This window comes from Cheilinus undulatus, linkage group 4 (assembly GCF_018320785.1).
Source record: "Cheilinus undulatus linkage group 4, ASM1832078v1, whole genome shotgun sequence".
NCBI lineage: Eukaryota > Metazoa > Chordata > Actinopteri > Labriformes > Labridae > Cheilinus > Cheilinus undulatus.
This window is the reverse complement of record NC_054868.1, coordinates 43890176-43908324: the sequence shown is the minus strand read 5'-3', so window position 1 is coordinate 43908324 and position 18149 is coordinate 43890176. Positions and strand designations below refer to the sequence as shown.

The 18149-nt window shown below is 40.8% G+C and overlaps 1 protein-coding gene and 1 long non-coding RNA gene across 2 annotated transcripts in view; one reads left to right on the top strand and one right to left on the bottom strand.

Moving 5' to 3' along the window:
- Positions 1–1950: 1950 nt before the first annotated feature.
- LOC121507828 lies at positions 1951–13812 on the bottom strand. The gene is made up of 4 exons (XR_005991760.1): positions 13703–13812; positions 13560–13621; positions 13319–13399; positions 1951–2099 (listed from the first exon to the last, which is right to left on the bottom strand). It is a non-coding gene; the product is annotated as an uncharacterized LOC121507828 (long non-coding RNA).
- Positions 13813–14276: 464 nt separating this feature from the next.
- The window catches only part of LOC121508361 (voltage-dependent T-type calcium channel subunit alpha-1H-like), a 111162-nt gene continuing 107289 nt past the window's right edge, over positions 14277–18149 (top strand). Inside the window, exons 1-2 of the mRNA XM_041785157.1 lie at positions 14277–14533; positions 16599–16888. Coding sequence (XP_041641091.1) covers positions 14501–14533; positions 16599–16888 — 323 coding nt within the window. The 5' untranslated portion in view covers positions 14277–14500. The remainder of the gene's footprint in view (positions 14534–16598; positions 16889–18149) is intronic.

The following is an 18149-nucleotide window of genomic DNA, read 5'->3' as shown; positions in this document are numbered from 1 at the left end:
CTTTACATGCATGCTTCCTCGTCCTCTCTGAAATTTTGGACTCAGTGTACCATGCTGCCTTGCGATTTGTCACTGGTCTGAGTTTTCGGACCCATCTTTGTGTTTTGAATGAGAGACTTGGTTGGTCTCCCTTAAACAACTAGAAGGATGGAACATTGGTGTATCTTTCTTTATAAGGATTTTTTATATGAATTACCTTCTTATCTTTGTTCTTTATTGACTCCAAAAGCTGTCAATAGCTGTAATCTTTGTTCTCATGGACTGATCATGTATGAGTTTCCGCTAACTTACTCTGTCTTTGGTCAAAGAGCTTTTAATGTTTTTGCTCCATCGTCTTGGTCTGAGTTAGGAGGGTCATCTTAAACTTGAGCGTTGTGTTAGTTTAGGAGAGTTCAAAGCTAGAATTAGGGAACATTTGATCAGTGTGTGCACATATTTTTCTGCTAAAAGCCGCTGACTTGTTGATTGATGTAACCTTTGTTTTTATGCCCTGTTTAATGTCATATACATGACACTCATGCTGCTCTTTTGGCCCAGACTCCCTAGTAAAAGAGATATTTGTATCTCAATGGGAATACCCCTGGTTAAATAAAGGTTAAATAAAAACTAACATTAGTCATATTTTCTGCAGCATTTAAATGGTAGGTCCTGACTTAGGTGTAAACACCATGACTTCCTAGAGACCACCAACAACCGTGGCCCAACTAAAATCTGTTACAACACTTTTTCCCCCATTTTGAAGCTCAGATTGTACTAGAAATCACGACCCAAGTTTCTCTTTTTTTGCCGATCATAACCAACCATTTGGCTGTTTGAACTTGAGATGGAACGAAAGATGTGATGTAACAAAGAGATAGTGACATATCCTCCAAAATAATGGTACATCACTGACTTTTTGCCACACTTCTTCCTCAATCCACTTTTGAATCCTGACCCACCATTTAAAAAGCAAGGCATAAGACATTTTCATTAATGAGCAGTTGAGCAGGCGTACCTAATAAAACGATCTGTGAGTACACACATACATGCATATGCAGGAAAGCTGACCTTATGATATATGATTTTTTTAACTCTTTTTTAAAGACTTAATTTAAGTGTTTTTTATGCCTTTATTGTAAAGATAGGACAGCAGAAAGAGTCTGAAAGAGGGAGTGGATAGGAACTGATGTACAGGAAATGAGCCCCAGGCTAGATTTGATTCTGGGCTGAACCCTCTGAGGACAACAGCCTCTGTACATGGGGTGAACAGACATAACTTCTATTTTACATGTAAACTGAATCTAGTGTTTGGAAACTTCTTTGGTATTTTATTTTTATTTTTTATATGTTGTTTAAATTTCTATTCCATCCCTCTTTTTCTTCTCGCACGTTTGAAATAAAGTTTTAAAATATTACCATATAATATAATTATTTTACAGTACTTAAAGCACTAATGGTGATTTAAAAAAGAGTAGAAAACCTGTTAGTTGTCTGTATTTCAGTTATTTTTCTGGCTTTGAAATTAGTTAAAAGTTTTTCCTGAGATCATTGAAAAACAGACAACATAAGTAGACCTTTTGTCTGTTTTTATCACGTATTTCTGTTAATATTAATGAAAAGGAGGGCCACATACAGCCAACACATATGGGTGATAATGGAACAAAGATGAAGTGCAGCCTCGGATTATCCGATTTATTCACAGATAACTGGATTTATCTGGTAGGGCGTCCTCGAAAGCAGCTCTCTGTCACAATGCTGAGTTTCATGGTCTTTGGCAGCTCATTCCTTTACAAACATGAATAATTTAAAGCAAAAAGCCCCAGAGGGAAGCGGCTGCAGTGAGATGGACTGAACACTGTGTGGAGCTGTAGCTCCTGCATCTTTAAACTGGGGAGGGGAGACAGATTAACAATATCATATCTTCTCCTATATGCATCAGCTCCCAAATACAGCCCTTTCTACCAGCCCCTCTCTTCTCCATAGCACACATCAATAAGCTTCAGTTTTTTTGTGTGTGTGTTGTTTGTGTGTGTACCCAGTTAGGGGGGGATGGCGTGACTGGTGGATCACAGATGAAGCAGGTTGAAGGCAGCAGAGTTCACAGGCAGGTTGAGGGAACTCTGAGGAATGAAAGAGCAGCAGATGCATTTTTTCTCAAACATCAGAACATAAAAGCACATTGTCAGCTTAGGCCATGCATTCTATTGCATGCATGTGTATGTGTGTCTCAGGTCATCCTTAATGGACTCATGGATCAGTGAGACCATTAGAGAAGATTAATATATTGTTTTAACCTCCACTCAGATTATCATCACGACTCATTATTCCTCTCATAGACCCACCCTGTCAGGGTCACTCTGCATGTCTGCATGCCCACACGTGCCCGCGCATGTGTGCACCTGTTAGCCGCCTGTGCATTTCTGTGTCTGCTTGTGTTTTGTCTTACAAGCGTGACATCATTTCCTGTCATCAAGGCCAAAGGTTGCTTAGCAACTTCACTTCTGCCGACTGTCAGAAAAGATGCTCCTCCGCTGACTCGCTCACAAACTAACTCTGCCTTATCTCTCCGTCATAGACGCTGCTGTGTGTGCTTGACTGCCCGTGCATCTGTATGGACCGCTGTGCATTTGTGCTTGTAAACACGATGCAGACAAAAGCTGAGAGAGAGAGAGAGAGAGGGCTGTGGGAATGTATTGTCTGGTAGATTTCTGTTTTTCCAACAACTAATAAAAAGCATGAGTCAGTAATGTGGCTGCATGCCGGAATCACTGTTGTTTATGATAATATACAGGGAATGTGTGAGTATTACAGCCTGTTATCCTGGTGCGAAAGTTACTAGAGAGTCTTCTATTCGTGACTGTAACTTTTGTTGCACAAAGGCTTACTGTGATCAGAAATACAATAGTTTTATATTGCATGCTGTAGATTATAGTGTGTAATATAATAAAGTGTCTCCTGACAATATCAAAGCTTGAAGCACATGTAAACTAGAATGAACATGAAGGGATCACCACTTAACTCTAAAAAAAAAAAAAAAAATCCCTAAACAGTTTTATGGTTATCAATAATTGGTGGATATTAGAGTCTCCAAACCACCACTTAACACCATAACACTGCAAGTCTTGTTTTTCAAAGCATAATCAACTATGCAAGAGCCAAAACAAGTGTTTCTTGCACAACCATTGATTTAACTTTGTGTATCGACTGTGGGTGTCACTGCACAGGGCTAGTTATAAATTCTAGGAGGTCAGTGTCTAGGTCACTGGTTCACTTTTTCCCCTGGAGCTCTATCCCCTCCACACTAGTATCTAAGAAAAGCTGCCCCCTCCCCATCCCCATGACCCACACAAAAAAAGTGCTACATTTCGTAAAAAATTAAAATTGCAATTACTAGTGTTTTTATTGACAAAATCCCAACAGAACAGGCCTAATCACACATTTTCTCACAAATGCACTCAATATAAACTACTATCATGGTTTAGATCACATTTATAATATAATTTTGAAAAACTCAGACTAGACAGAGCCTTGCATCCCCCCCAAGGGGTCCAAAAGATGCAATCCAAAAAACAAATTACAATTTAAAGCAACAATATGCAAAATAGTTTGCCTTCAAATGTCAATATCAATTTCTAAAATGAAAACTCCTACAATATGGGTAAAAGTATTCAGCCGCATGACCATTAAACCAACCAGGGCTGTAATGATATTGCATTCAAATACATGTGCTTTAATATGGAGTTGGCCCCCTGTTTGCAGCTATAATAGCCTCCACTCTTCTGGGAAGGCTTTCCACAACATTTTTGAGTGTTTTTGTGGGAATTTGTGCCTAATCATTCTGTAGAGCATTCATGAGGTCAGGCATGAAAAGGCATGGATCACAATCTCTGTTCTAGTTTATCCCAAAGGTGCTTTGATGAGGTTGAGGTCAGGGTTCTGTTTGGGCCAGTCAAGTTCTTCCACACCAAACACATCAAACCATTTCTTTATAGTCCTTGCTTTGTGGCATCAATCACTGTACCACGCTTGAAGTCACTGAGCTCGACATTTTGTATCAGAGATGTTTGCAAATGGAGAATGCATGGGTAGATGCTTGGCCTGTGGCAACAGGTCTGATTGAAAAACCTAAATTCAATAATAAACAGCTGTGGACAAATACTTTTGTCCATATAGTGTATTTATAGTGTGCATGAGACAATAACTTGCATGCAGAACATAAAAATGTTGACTTTTCAGGACATCGGTGGCAACATACATTTCTGTTTGTTATTTCTCACAGTTATTTTATTCATATAGCTGCACTGAGGGATTACTAAAGGAGCAATTTTAAGTGTTACCCAGTTTGGATTGTCATATAAAAATGTTCACTTCCGTGACAAGTTAATCGACTTGTAAATCAGCAGAAAATTGTCAGCCTCTTTTGAGAACCCATTAACTGTGTCTTACATCTCCAGTCAGAAATGCCGAACATTAGCTGCCTCTTGCCGTGTTTGTTTAAGTACATCATTTTTGGCTCTAAAATAAAGAAAATAGCAAAGTGGATAATTTCCTTGACTTTCACTTTATCCTTTGTTGTTGCACTGATAATTACGTGTTTGCCAGGTAGTTTTAAGTCCTTTCTGTGTTCATTTTTGCAGCATCCTTCCTAACTGCAAATTTTTACCCTCCTACATCCTGTGCTTCCTTCCCTACCTCCCAGCAACTGAGAACTCATGAAAGAACATATCCTAAGTGTATCTTGCAGGCTGTTTAAGAGAGAAGTACACAACACATTTCCAGTTGTTTGATGAGACACATTGAGGTAAAGACTGAGACTGGAAAAGACAGTCAACAGAGACAGATAATGACTTCTGGGTCCTTTACCCCCTGCTCTGAAAGCTGACACTTTAAGATGACACTGCCACGTTTGTGTTTGTGCTCTTTTAACCTCTTCGTGCTCTACGACTCCAAGCAGATCAAGTGTAGTAGTATGCAGGGGCTCGGTGTCACACGACTCATGTGTTCCTGCACATGTATGTACAGTATGAGTGTGTGTTCACATTCTGTATCAGGATGTGCCCTTAGGTGGTTGTCATGGCATTTTCAACAATTGATCAGCATTATTGATCTGTAATCCAATTCCTACAGTGTGTGTGTGACAATGGGACGGAATAAAACACTTCCACATATATAATGTTATATGATGGTCACCATGGAAACACACCCAAGGGGCGCTTACCACACACTGATAATAATGTTTGGCCTAGATACCCATCCTCAGCCGATAACAGAGGAAATGTATTTCTGGCCGTGTGTATTCAGTGACTAATGTAAACCATCATTTGAACAGCGCACTTTCAGAGCTCCAGTAAAAAATGCATGAAATGATCCCGTGGAGCAGAAGGAGTCTTGCAGGAGTTACACGAGACAGTAAGTGTGAGCAGGCTGAGACGAGCTGGAAGCAGAGGGGAAAACGAGCGGGAGTGGGAGTGGGAGTGGAATCACACAGCCAGGGAGACCCAGTAACAACCGATTACTGCCAACGCACACACGCAGAGACACACAGATACACAGCGGCTTCCTACAACGCTCATCAGTTTTCTTCTCTGTTAGCAGTGGAGGTCTGTGTGAGTGTTTGTGCGGTTCAATGTGTCCTAGATATCTTAAACTGTGCTGTTGAGACACACTAAATGTTTGATGTGTGCTGCTGCTGTAAGAGCTATGATAGCAGAAGGAGTCTGTCTGCTGTGGGCGTTGATGGGGTATTGCACGGTGTTTCCCTGCTCTGAGTAGAAATCTTATCTTAGTGTTAAGTCTCAGCAGCAGTAGGGAATCTGTTTGTCTGCAACTCCAGCAATTTGGTCTGCAGAAAAATATTGCCATTTTTTCCAATATAGTTTGGAGCAGACAAAGAAATAACAGGATTGACTGGGATGATCTCCTGACCTGATATATAGCAGATAATGACTCTGATGAGTTCAACTTGTTTAAAGAGTTCACAGCATCAAAACTGATTCATTAAACAAAATATGCACGTCTACAGCATAATGTTGCTCCACTACGTGACTGCAGAACCACCAAGTACTTCTTGACATAGTAATTAAAGTCCCTGAACCCCTAATGGGCTGAAACAACAAAGGAAGAGAAACTGCAAGAACCGCAAACAAGATAGGAACCAAAACAAAAACATGACAACATTAGACCTCAAATTTCATCAGAGCACAATATCAGGACTGGAACAACCTAACAACCCTAACTACAAAAGAAGCCAAACCATATAACCCAAACAGCAGTCCAAATAACAGATGAACCCCAAACAAAGGAACCTTTTTTGCAAAGTGTCTTTAAGAGAACTTTGATTACAAATTTGCTCTATACAAGTAAAGATTGATTATTGATTGACTGAAACAAAAAACAAATAGAAAATGAAGCCACTAAAAGAACCCAAACTACAAACTAATATCAAATAACCCGAACACCAAATGATCCAAACAGGTGAAGAACCCAAACAGCAGACCAAATAACAAATAAACCAAACAGATAAAAAACCTCATCTGGAGAAACCAACCCCAAAAAAACCAAAACAAAAACAAATAACAATAAACCTAAATAACAAAAGGACCCAAATAAAATCAGAACCTAAACAACAAATAAACTGGATGTCTGGAGGGATCTTGAAGTAGAGCCATTGCTCCTTTACCTCGAAAGGAGCATGTTGAAATGGTTCATCTGATCAGGATGCCTCCTGGTCATCTCCCTGTGGAGTTCTTCTGGGCACACCCAACTGGAGGGAGACCCTGGGGCTAGACCCAGGACTCGCTGGAAGGATTATAGACCTCATCTGGCCTGGGAATGCCTCTGAATTCCCCAGGACGAGCTTGAAAATGTGGCTGGGGAGAGAGATGTCTGGGTGGACTTGCTTGGCCTGCTGCCACCGCAACCTGACCCCGGGTAAGCAGAAGAAAATGAATGGATGGACTTGAAGAAGCTAAACAATACAGAACCCAAACAACAAACAAACCTAAACATCTAAATAACCCAAACAACAGAGAACCTAAACATCTGAAGAACCCAAACAACAAACCAAATAAATAAACCAAAACAAAAAGGAAACCAAATAGGTCAAATCAGGTATTGGAGCAAATGCCAGTTTGCTGCTTCACCATATCAACCTTCGTCCTGTGCTGCTCTGGCTTCCTGATGTACATCCCTCAGGCCCTTGCCAGCCCCAATGCTCCATCTCTCAAGGTATCCTCCTAGCTGCTCCTTCCACAATCCATGTAATCGCTCCCGGCATCTGGACCAGCCAACCGAGTCCTGGGAATGCAGTGAGCTTGATCAGGCCTGGTACCCATAAAAGCCCAGCTGCTGTTCCGGTAGCAAGCAGCTGACCCTTCTCATCCCTGCTCTCCTGAGCACGTCGGCATCAGACACGTGGTCTTGCTAACATACTCAGATATGAGCCAAGAAGTGGTTGTCACAAAGGAGTCCAGTCGGCACCTCTGGCTATCAGCCAATGTCCAGGATGCACAAAAGTAGTATAAAGTAAGTTTGATGGCAGCATCCAAGGAATCCTCAAATGCTTGGATCTTTGTTTTGGCCCAGAAGCATTCCAAACTATGCACATTGAGAATTTGGACATCTCCAACTGACACTTCACAGTTCGAAATCAAATAACAAACCAAATATCAAATGAACCCACACAACTAAAGAACCCAAAAAAAATAAACCAAATAACAAGCCAAACAACAAATGAACCAAAACATCAAATGAACCCAAACAACAAACCGAAGAACAAATATAACCCCAAACAACAAAGAATCCAAATAACAAACCAAACAACAACTGAACCCAAAAAATAAATCAGATAACAAAAGAATCCAAACACATAGAAATATGAAGATTCAGTCAATGCATTTGTGTTTTGTGGATATTGTCAGAGAGCAATGTCTGAAACGTCAGGCAAATATCTTTTCTATATGCAGTATTCATAAATATAACTCTTGGTTCCCTCTATGCAAGCTCCTGCATTTGTTATTTTCCTTACTCATTATCTCTGCCATGCGTAAGCCTGGAGGGGATCATACATCCGGTGGAGTGCACGAGTGTGAGTATCTGTCAGTCCGCTGCTAATCCTGCATACAACTGAACCCATCAGCCTTATAATGTTAGTGCAAATTAATGTCTTTAGGTTCAATGGCCTATAGAGTCCATGGTGATTTACAGTTCGTGGAAAAATGGATTTAAATGACTATTTTAAACCATCGCTTCTTTACCAATCTCTACGGAAGTAACAGGACCCCACCACTGGGGTCCTGTTACTTCCGTGAACATTATTTTAAATTTTGCAGACAAAGTAAATGATGCTCTTGGCAATTTTATAAGTATCACCACAGGACCCTACAGCAGGAAACATTTTTAACAGCGAAAAAGACTAGCACCTTTGAAACTAAGACAACAAATAGGAGTTGTCATCTTTTATAAAATCTTTTATCAATCAGGAAGCTTAGGTTTCTTCATTCTCCATTACAAAACCTAGATTGTGGTATTGGTTGATACCAACAACCCTTTTTGATAGTACTTGTATTAACAAAAATGGCCTGGTTTGGTGGCCTGCCCATCAGCACTGTGCTAACTGTAAAGTTTAGTGGAAGAGGGATAATGGTATAGGGCTGTTTTTCAAGGTTTGGGCAAGGCCCCTTATCCCCAGCGAAGGACAATTTTGGACAATGCGCTTCCAACTTTATGGCAGCAGTTTGGGGGAAGGCCCTTTTCTATTTCAACGTGACTGTGTCCACTGCACAAAGCAAGGACTATAAAGACATGGTTTGATGAGTGTGGTGTGACAGAACTTGACTGGCCCCTTGTCCCATAGCCCACCTCTGGGATGAGCTGGAACAGAGATTGTGAGCCAAGCCTTCTCCCTACATCAATGCTTGACCTCATAAATGCTCTACAGAATGAATGAGCAGAGAGATGTGGACTACTGACTTTTTCTTTTGAGATCAAGATCTCGAGAAGTATCACCTCCATAATAGGCAACTGACCATCTACCAATGGGTCTTTATTGTATGTTCAGATTAATACTTGCATATCAAGATAATACTCTCTAGTTATCAGGCTAAAGGTTTATATGCAAGAGCTAAAAATCTTACATAAATGTAACCATTAACAGCTGAGGCCTTAGGCAAAATTTTCAGCTAATACTGTGTACACATTTTCCTTCCTAAAGCCCCCCATAAACAGATAAAATATTGATTGTGCAGCCTTGAACTGTAGCTGACAACAGAGGCTACACCCTGAACATTTGCTTGTAATGGATCTTTGAGTAACTGGATCTTGAAATCAGACCAAAACTTTAGCTTCTTTAACATTCTCTAGTTTTCTATCTTTCATGAGGCATTGTGAATCTTTCTGTACCTCTCTCATTAGGACAGGTTTAAATTCTATGGCTTAAGTTGAGCTTATATGCAGTCGCTCCTCCATTAAATTCTGACTGACGTTAAGTCTGATCACACATAAGGAATGCAAGGGTTGAGCTGGAAAGTCCAAGATGTTTAAAATTTGCCACTGCACAGATGGTAAAACCTTTTAATTTAAGGTTAAAACATCTTCCTCCAGCACAGCTAGTGGGATCTAAGAATAGCAAAGTTGTCTATTTTTAATCCATTTAAATTTGTTTTCTAGCATGTAATGAGCATTATGGCCCCTCAGAGTCACAACCGTGGGACTCTTGTACTCTGTGTAATGGAGTGTAAACATTAAACAAAACATCCCCAGAAAATTATTTGGAGGCTATATGTAGATATTAAAAAATTAGCAGGAGAGTGTCTAAGACAATTGCTCCTAGTAAGCTGTTTGCTGAGACCTTCTGTACACTGTACTGCTTAGGCTATATTAGATCCTAAAGTGGAATCCAGAGACTGCTAGGGGGGCTTTAGGGAATTGGATGGAGCCCCCAGGAAAAATGAGCAGTAGTTGAGTTCAGTGCTATTTTAAGATGTTAAGGATGCCTATTCTGCCGTTTTCCCTCTCTGCCTTGTTGGCATCAACCCAGTCACAATTAGTGTAAATAGACCTCTTTCCCATGCTGAGGGAGTCTAAAATAACTGCAAATTAATAATATTTACAGTCACATAAGAATGCGTGCACTAAAACTTTAGTACAACATGAGGTAGGCTGGTTTTAAATGTCTGTTATATGCCACTTCTTTGGCTACATATCAACCAATACAACAAGATAAAAACAAAACAATGTGGGTGCAAAACACTTTGACACCAATAGTTTAAGTTCATGGACCACAAAAAAGAATTAAAATAAATGTAGCATCCAACCAACATGGAAAAAACTGATCTACTGCTGTGAAAGATTACAGTCAACTTGAATTATTTTCAGTGCTGAAATACCAACATAACAGGCTAACACATATTTGTCATTTCTAAAAGGCCCTTTGTATGAATCATCCAGTAAGTAGGGTTAGTTCGGGACCAGTTATCGGCTTAACTGGCCATTGAGGGTGGTTTCTGGCATTCAGCTGGTTATCGTATCTGCATTTTATGAAGTAAATTCATCAAAAGGCGCACTTCTTTACTTCAACTACAAAGTGTGTCTTCCCGTCTGTATTTATTTTCACTCTCCACGGTCTCATCAAATGTCCTGTATACAACACAATCTGATTGGCTAGATGCCCCATGAGAACAAGCCAATCAATTCTTGGTGCCACTGATACAGTGAACAAATGGCAGCACCTCCTGTTTTCCTGTTTCTACTGTGTTGCTTGTTGCTTATACTAATAGAGCTAGGGCTAAATTGTTTATTTTCCTTCATTTTTTTGATCATGCAATTTTAATTTTGCCACATAAAGTACATTGTGTACATCATAATAATTGCATATTGGTTCCAAATATCTGTTATCAATCTTATACTAATAATCAGTATCGGCCCTGAAAAACAGATATCGGTTGACCCCTAAAATGCAAACCTAATTTAGACAACCTCAGAGCAGATAAAGTCTTGTATTCTCAGGTCATGGTTCGATGTTTGATGATGTGCTGTGACGATGCAGTCAGGGCAAAATCTGGCTGAATCTCTGTAGTCTGAGCCGGCCTTTAGGCGCTGCACACTCAAGGAGCTCTACAGTGAGCCCTGACCATTTTGAATCAGGCCCCAAATTTAAAACAACAACCAGACTGTCTACTTCCCTTCTCCTCTCTCAGCTCTGCTTTACTCAGTTCTTTGCACTGAGAAAAAAGAGGTATAGTTATCAGCAAAAATTAGTTTGGAAATGTTGAAATATCGACTAAGCAACTTTAATAATAACCCAAACAACAAAAACCAATAGAACATGTTTTATAATCTCTATATGTCTCATTCTAGGCTACTATTGGTCAGTACTTCTTAAATTTTTAATTTTTACTTTATTGACTTTTAGTAGGGGGGTTGCATGGTGGTGCAGCGGTTAAAGCTGTTACCTCACTGCAAGAAGGTCCCTGTTTCAATTCCTAGTCAGGGCCTTTTGCCTTTTGCATGTTCTCCGTGTGCAAGCATGGGTTCTTTCCGGGTACTCTAGCTTCCTCCCACCACCAAAAACAAGCTCAGTAGGTTAATTGGTGGCTCTAAAAATTGTCCGTAGGTGTGAATGTGAGCGTGCCTGATTGTTTGTCTCTATATGTCAGCCCTGCGATTGACTGGCAGCCAGTCCAGGGTGTACCCCGCCTCTCGCCCAATGACAGCTGGGATAGGCTCCAGCACCCCCCCCCCCCCCACCCCAACGGAATAAGCGATATAGAAAATGAATGGATGGATGGACTTTTAGTAGGCTAATTAGGGCTACTTTCTTAACCTTTATCAAGGGCACATTTTCAGTCTGTATAACAAAACATGTAGTGTTAGAAATAATCAGAGGTTAATATTGCACTCAAGTTATAGTTACTTTTGTTAAAATCTGAATTTAAATGAAATACGACCCACAGTAGACCATGAAGCTTGTGCTGGACTGTACCATACGTTTATAGTTTCAACACTAGATGGTGCTGCTGTGCCACTTTTGTAAACAAACATTTTGACAAGAAGAAATCGAAATTTTTTTTTTCATGACTAAGATGAGATAGTAGGGTAATTGGAAATCATATTGACAATTGAAATAATGATACCTCAATTCATAACACCATAATGAACGAAAACAAGAGGATCAGAGCAGCCAATAACAGCTATCTGCTCCGTTTCACAGCCAGATTTGCTAACCATCTTCAAGCACCAGCACTGCTATAACGTGTGGCTTCTTTATGTAGTTTGCTCTTGTTTTGAGTCTGAATGTGGAGATGAGATGTCAGCATCTCCTCACCCTGCTGCATGGGGCATCTTTTTCATCTTCACCAGGGTGGATCTAGTTGTACAGGCTGGCAAGGACCCCCCTGAAACCTGATCAGATGACCCAAATGTTGTCAGACATTGATGTGGCTATTATTTTTCTTCCAGCACACTTAATCATTAAGCATATCTTAAACTACTGGGACATCAGATTGGTTTTACTCATTTTAACACACTAAAGTTGAAATGTGTCAAAGTGGACTAGTGGGCCTGATATTTTTCTGAATGCAGCCCTCATTGAAAAAAGTTTGGATTCCCCTGACCTAAAGTAAATGCTAGAGCTGTTTTTGGATGATATGTAGGATCATTCTCTTGCTGTGTGCTACTGACCTTCACATGTTGTGAAAGTCAAACTACTGGCCAGTTTCTTGTTGTTAGGGTTTTGGCTTTTAGTCTTTATTTTTCTACTCAGTACTTTGATGCTTTTAAACTGTATAGTGAAGTACATTGTTTATCCCAAAATATTCTTAAGTAAAAGTATAGATTTTCAAATGTACTCAAAAAATACAATTGCAAAAAAAAAAGCTACTCAATTACAGTGATTTGTGTAAATGTTATTAGTTCCCTTGACATCATTGTGTTCAATATGACCTAAAAGATATCAACATACTACAGACATGTAAATCCAACTGTAACAATAAACTTGTAATATGTCTAACAAGTAACTTTATAAATGCAGTATATTTTTATTTTTGGAATAGCTACTCATATCTAGGTTTGGGATCTGTATTTCTTCCCCCATTATTATGGAAATGATATTCTATACTGAACAGTAACTGTCATAAGTAATTCCTTGTCCTCTGAAACCTGACATGACATAAGCTGATTCAAAGGTATTGTGTTGGAGCTCTGCCACATCCTTGGGTTTAGTGAATCGACATCCCTGCTGAGTGTGACGGTGAAGCATCATGTCTTGTATGACAGCAGCACCCACCCACCGCCCACACACTCATCCACCCCCACCCACACCCACTCAAATACACGCACTCACTGTCCGGGGTCGCAGGCTGGTGAGACTACCGCCCGGCAGGAACAGAGAGAGGGATATTGGGATGGGGTGTAGCAGCAGGTACTGTGAAGCGGAGGAAAGGGGACAAGTCACATGCTTTTACTAGCTCCATCACTGTCAAGTTATCCAACATTCAGAATAAGGCTTTCCAGTCAAAACTGTCAAAATAAAGCTCTTATAGTGAAGGAGATAGTGTCACTCTGACTCTTTCAAATTCACTCACCATTAGCAAGCTTGACTGTGTGGGGCGATATTCCACGGGGTTGGAGCTATGAGGACGACTCACTACAGGAGGTAACAAAGGCCAAAAACACCAGTTTACCAATAAAATAAAAGGTGCTGAGTAAAACAAGTTAATTTACTTACTGCGAAAACTTTTGATTTTGACGGTTAATTGCAAGGGTAACTCATGTAGCCTAGCTTACTTGGTGCCAACCGTTAAATTACCCTTTAATGGTCCAACGGTTTTGTCTGAGACGGCGACCCGTTTTAATAATTTTTTAAAATTACGTTAAGAACGCTTTCAGGACTTAGAAGCTTATAAGACGGTGAAAATTTGACTTTCCCTTCGTCAACAACCAGCAAGTTGTACTGATAGCCAGCAACTTGCTAAAACTAATGGTCAGAACTTGAATACCATTGCATCTGTAGCATTAGCTGAAGTAACGTTAGCATACAAGGTAAGCTAAAGCTTTTTAACTGTCATTTAACAGAATAAAAGACCATGCTACGTGACTATTTCGAGTTTGTAATAGTCTAAACACCAATAATCAATACTGTGGAGTGTAGCTTCCGGGACAAGACTATTATTTTGAAGGCAATCTCCGAGTATATCCGACACGCCTCATTCCTGCAAGCTTGACGCGGCTCTCCGTCTCCCCGGTGCGCCTGAACTCCGGTACCTGACACCGCAGAGCGTGTCCAGCGGCTGAGGGGACGCGGACGCACGGAGAGCCGCTTGGTTCCATTTAACTTAACTTTTCCCGGTTATTAAAACTTCTGCGTCACATTCCCTTTTCATTTTCCCCTCTTTTTTTATCATCACCCCGACTGGAGGACTGAGTTTGGATATCGGCAGGGGGAGGAGGCAGAGGAGCAGCGGGCTGCTCTCAGATGGAGCAGCAGGGCTCCGGGAGCTCAGGGCGCACGGCGGACCCGGAGTGAATGACGCTGGTGGATGGACGCTGCACCTCCCAGGTAAGGACGGCAGATAAAGTTTTTCTTTTTTGGTGCTATAATGTACTTTTTATTTCCTCTGTCCCGGGGTATGCGCTTGGCAAATGCCCGTGGCACAATAGAAAATGCCAAGAATATCCTGTATGATGTCGCTCTTTGTCAATGGCGGTGTGTCTTCAACAAAAATGACAAATGAAATAACACTCTGCTAGGCGATTATAAAGTGTCAGAGGCACCATATAACAAGCCACTTAGCTTATCTTACTTCCTGGAAGGTGTATTTGTAAGCTTCATATGATAAATCACAAATGATGAGACTTGTTTCCAGCTTTATTTCATTTTATATAATGCTGTAGTTTATTATAGGGTTAATTACACTGCTCCATGTCTGTGTGCAGCAAACCTGTGCAATTCTGGGACAAGCTAGAGCCACATATGTCATTGGAATATATGAAACAGGCTGGCCTTCTGGAGGATGTCACTGTATAGTAATTACAGTGAAACTAATTGATTTTATGAAAAAAATGTCTGTTTCATTGTTGTTTTATTGAGCTTAAAGGTACAAATCCATTGTCAGGATTTCAGGCAATTTGTTCACTTGTGTGTGTGGTGCAAATGCAGAACATAATGGGTTACAGAGGTCTTCAAAATGTGTGAATATATTTTGTCCTGGGGACTGGTTGTGATTTAGTATGATGATTTCATTTCCACATGGCCTGGCTGTTAGCAAAGGGAGGCTCATAATGAGTTTTTAAACTGTTTTGAAAGGACTCATCAGCAGGTTTTTAACTGCGCAGAAGAATGCTTTTCCTTTTTTCAACAGGCAATTGATGTTTGTCCAACAGCTACTATTCAAACACAACAAAAAGCCTTAAACTGTGCGGCCCTGGACTCCTCTCCCAGTCTAGGCTATGTGCCCGTAATGGAAATACACAGGAAAGAAGGATACTGGCAGATTCAATCTCATTATTTTCATCAAACGCACTCACACTGATACACTCCTCCCTGCACTGGGATCTTGCATGCCAGCTCTCCTGTTGTCCTGTCACTCTGTTGGGGAGAGTGTGTATCCCTGCATGGACTCATGGTTGGCTCGACTTCTATTGTCCTGAGTCTTCTTTATATTCGTTATCCAAATAATCCAGCTCTTGCTCCAACTCGATAACAAATTGGTATCTTTGGAATAAATTTGCCAGAATCTCTCTGGGGATCAATAAGCTATTGGAATGAGCAGACTGTGGACCTGGGAGAAGCGTTTGCTGTGTACTCGTGACAGCGTGGACTGTGTCATATGCTCAAACTCCTATCCTTTTACTGCCAAACCCCACTGTTTACAGCCCGATATAGCAGGAAATGAAATAACATTATGAAGGAAAAGCGATCTATAGTGAGGCATGCATCTGCTCTCATGATCATGCTGTTAATTTTAACTTAGATGATCATTCAGTTCAACATTTTCTACATGATATGAGATTTTATCACAAAATGCAGCTTCAAATATATGAGAAATTAATGTAAATGACAAAAGAAATAGCTGACAGTGTTAATATTAGACCTCGTTCTATATTCTCCTCATTGCAAAATGAAAAAAATGTCTAAGCTACTTTATCTCTGTATGTCCAGATTGTTCAAAGCCAGTCTGGATTAAAGACATCAGCAGTAATGGCCTGTTGTTATCACTGAGTTGTGCAGCTGTTGGATTATAATGAAGGGGTCGTAGTGCTTCCTGTTGCCTCCTCTGAGTCTCGTGTTTGCACCTTAACTCATCGTCTGTGTTTGGGTTTATTCAGATTTATATTTCCTGCACTGGACTGCCTGCTGGCTCTACTCCTGAAGGTCGCTTTTTTGTTTCAGAGAAAGAGAGAGAAGCGTTTCTTTTTTTGTTGTTTTCTTTCTGTGCTGCTTTGCTAGAGGGTGAAGGGTCTCACGGACAGGATGGCAGCCTTGACAGTCAGCACAGTTCTGGTTTGTTTTGCGGAGCTGCAGTGCCAGCCAAAAGGCAACACAAAAGAAACGCACACACATGCACACACACATGCATCCATATGTTGCCATGTGCCTCTATACCACCCACTTTTTATTTTAGGTTCAGGCTGTTCCCAGCACGGCCATGACGGGCACCCAGGACCCAGACCTGCATGAGCAGCACAGAGGACCAACGCAGGAGGAAGGGGATGAGGAGGAAGAGGGGGAGAGGGTGCACGTGTCAGTCGAGAGAGAGGAGAGGGAACGGGACGGGGAGGAAGATGAAGAAGAGGAGGAAGAAGAGGAGGAAAAAGAGGAGCTGCCGTACCCGTCTCTAGCACCAGTGGTTCTCTTGGCTCTGACCCAAACCAGCCCACCCCGCTCCTGGTGCCTCCGAGCCGTCTGCCACCCATATCCTTTACCTGTGCCCAAAACACTGCGAACATGTGTTTGTGAGCAATGTGTTCTTAGACGGTTTTAGTCTTCTTTTAGGGGTGCTCTAGCCTTCTAAAATTTAGTCTCAGCATCCTTAAAACATAATCACCAAATGCCCTACCAGATATTCCAAATAAGACAGGTATTTTTAGAATATGGTTTTATCTCCCAGCATTTATTTTGAAGGCAGCGTATTAATAATCACTACTATTCCAAATTTATGTGACAAATCAACTGTCCCCCACCTGGGGGAGAGACCCCCACCTCCCTCTGTAGTTGGTTTAAAAGTCATGCTCAGACCAGCACATAAATAGGTATGAGTATTGAAACTCGGTACCCACACATCAGAATAACAACACAAATTTCGGTGCTCCATTTTGGTACCTTGCCACCCCAAGGCAATCCCCCAGCTACTCCAAAAGAAAGGCACAAAATATGTTATGTGATTTATGTGCTCTTGTTTTATTTCAGCAGAGCATGTATGTCCTTTGTCATTTTGCTGTCTCTGTCGCTGCTGTTACTACCGGGCAACCAGGAAATGTGTCAGTCATGCTGACTGACACATCAAATTTTTTATTTATTTTTTTGCCACATCAGTGTATGAATTTAGTTTGAGCCTCTTACATAGGCTCACACATTTCCTTTTCTAAATTTTCTACTATCTTTTTTCAGATATTCCCGAATCATTCATGATGCCTGCCTGGTCAGCTTTTATTCACAGGTTATGTTTACAGACTTATAGAAAGTATCAATTCAGACACTATTTAGGTACTGGTACCGTGTAAGTAGTATCAATTTAGCACCAGTATTATAAAAAAGCTAAATGATACCCAACCCTACACACAAATGGACTTTTATCACAGGCAGGCGTGCTTTTTTGTCTCCTCTTTGAAATGATCTTTTCAGACCTTGCAGAGGAGGATGTAATGGTGATGTGATCAGGCAGGTAAAGGTCCTAATAATGATGCCAACTACATGAAGATGGTGATATGTAGAATTTAATATGTAGCAACAACATATTACATAACAATGTGTTTTTTGGTTGAAACTTGTATAACTTTGCTTTATAGTTAATTTAAAGGGGCAGTGTGCAAAACTGGAGATATTAGCATCACCCAACAGTCAGTTTATAGATTGAAGTGCTCACTTTTGGTGGAAACTGTGGCAACCAGTGGAACTGATAGGACCAGTGCATTGTGGCTCCCGTGCTCCAGAGTGACCGCGCCCCCTGTCTGGG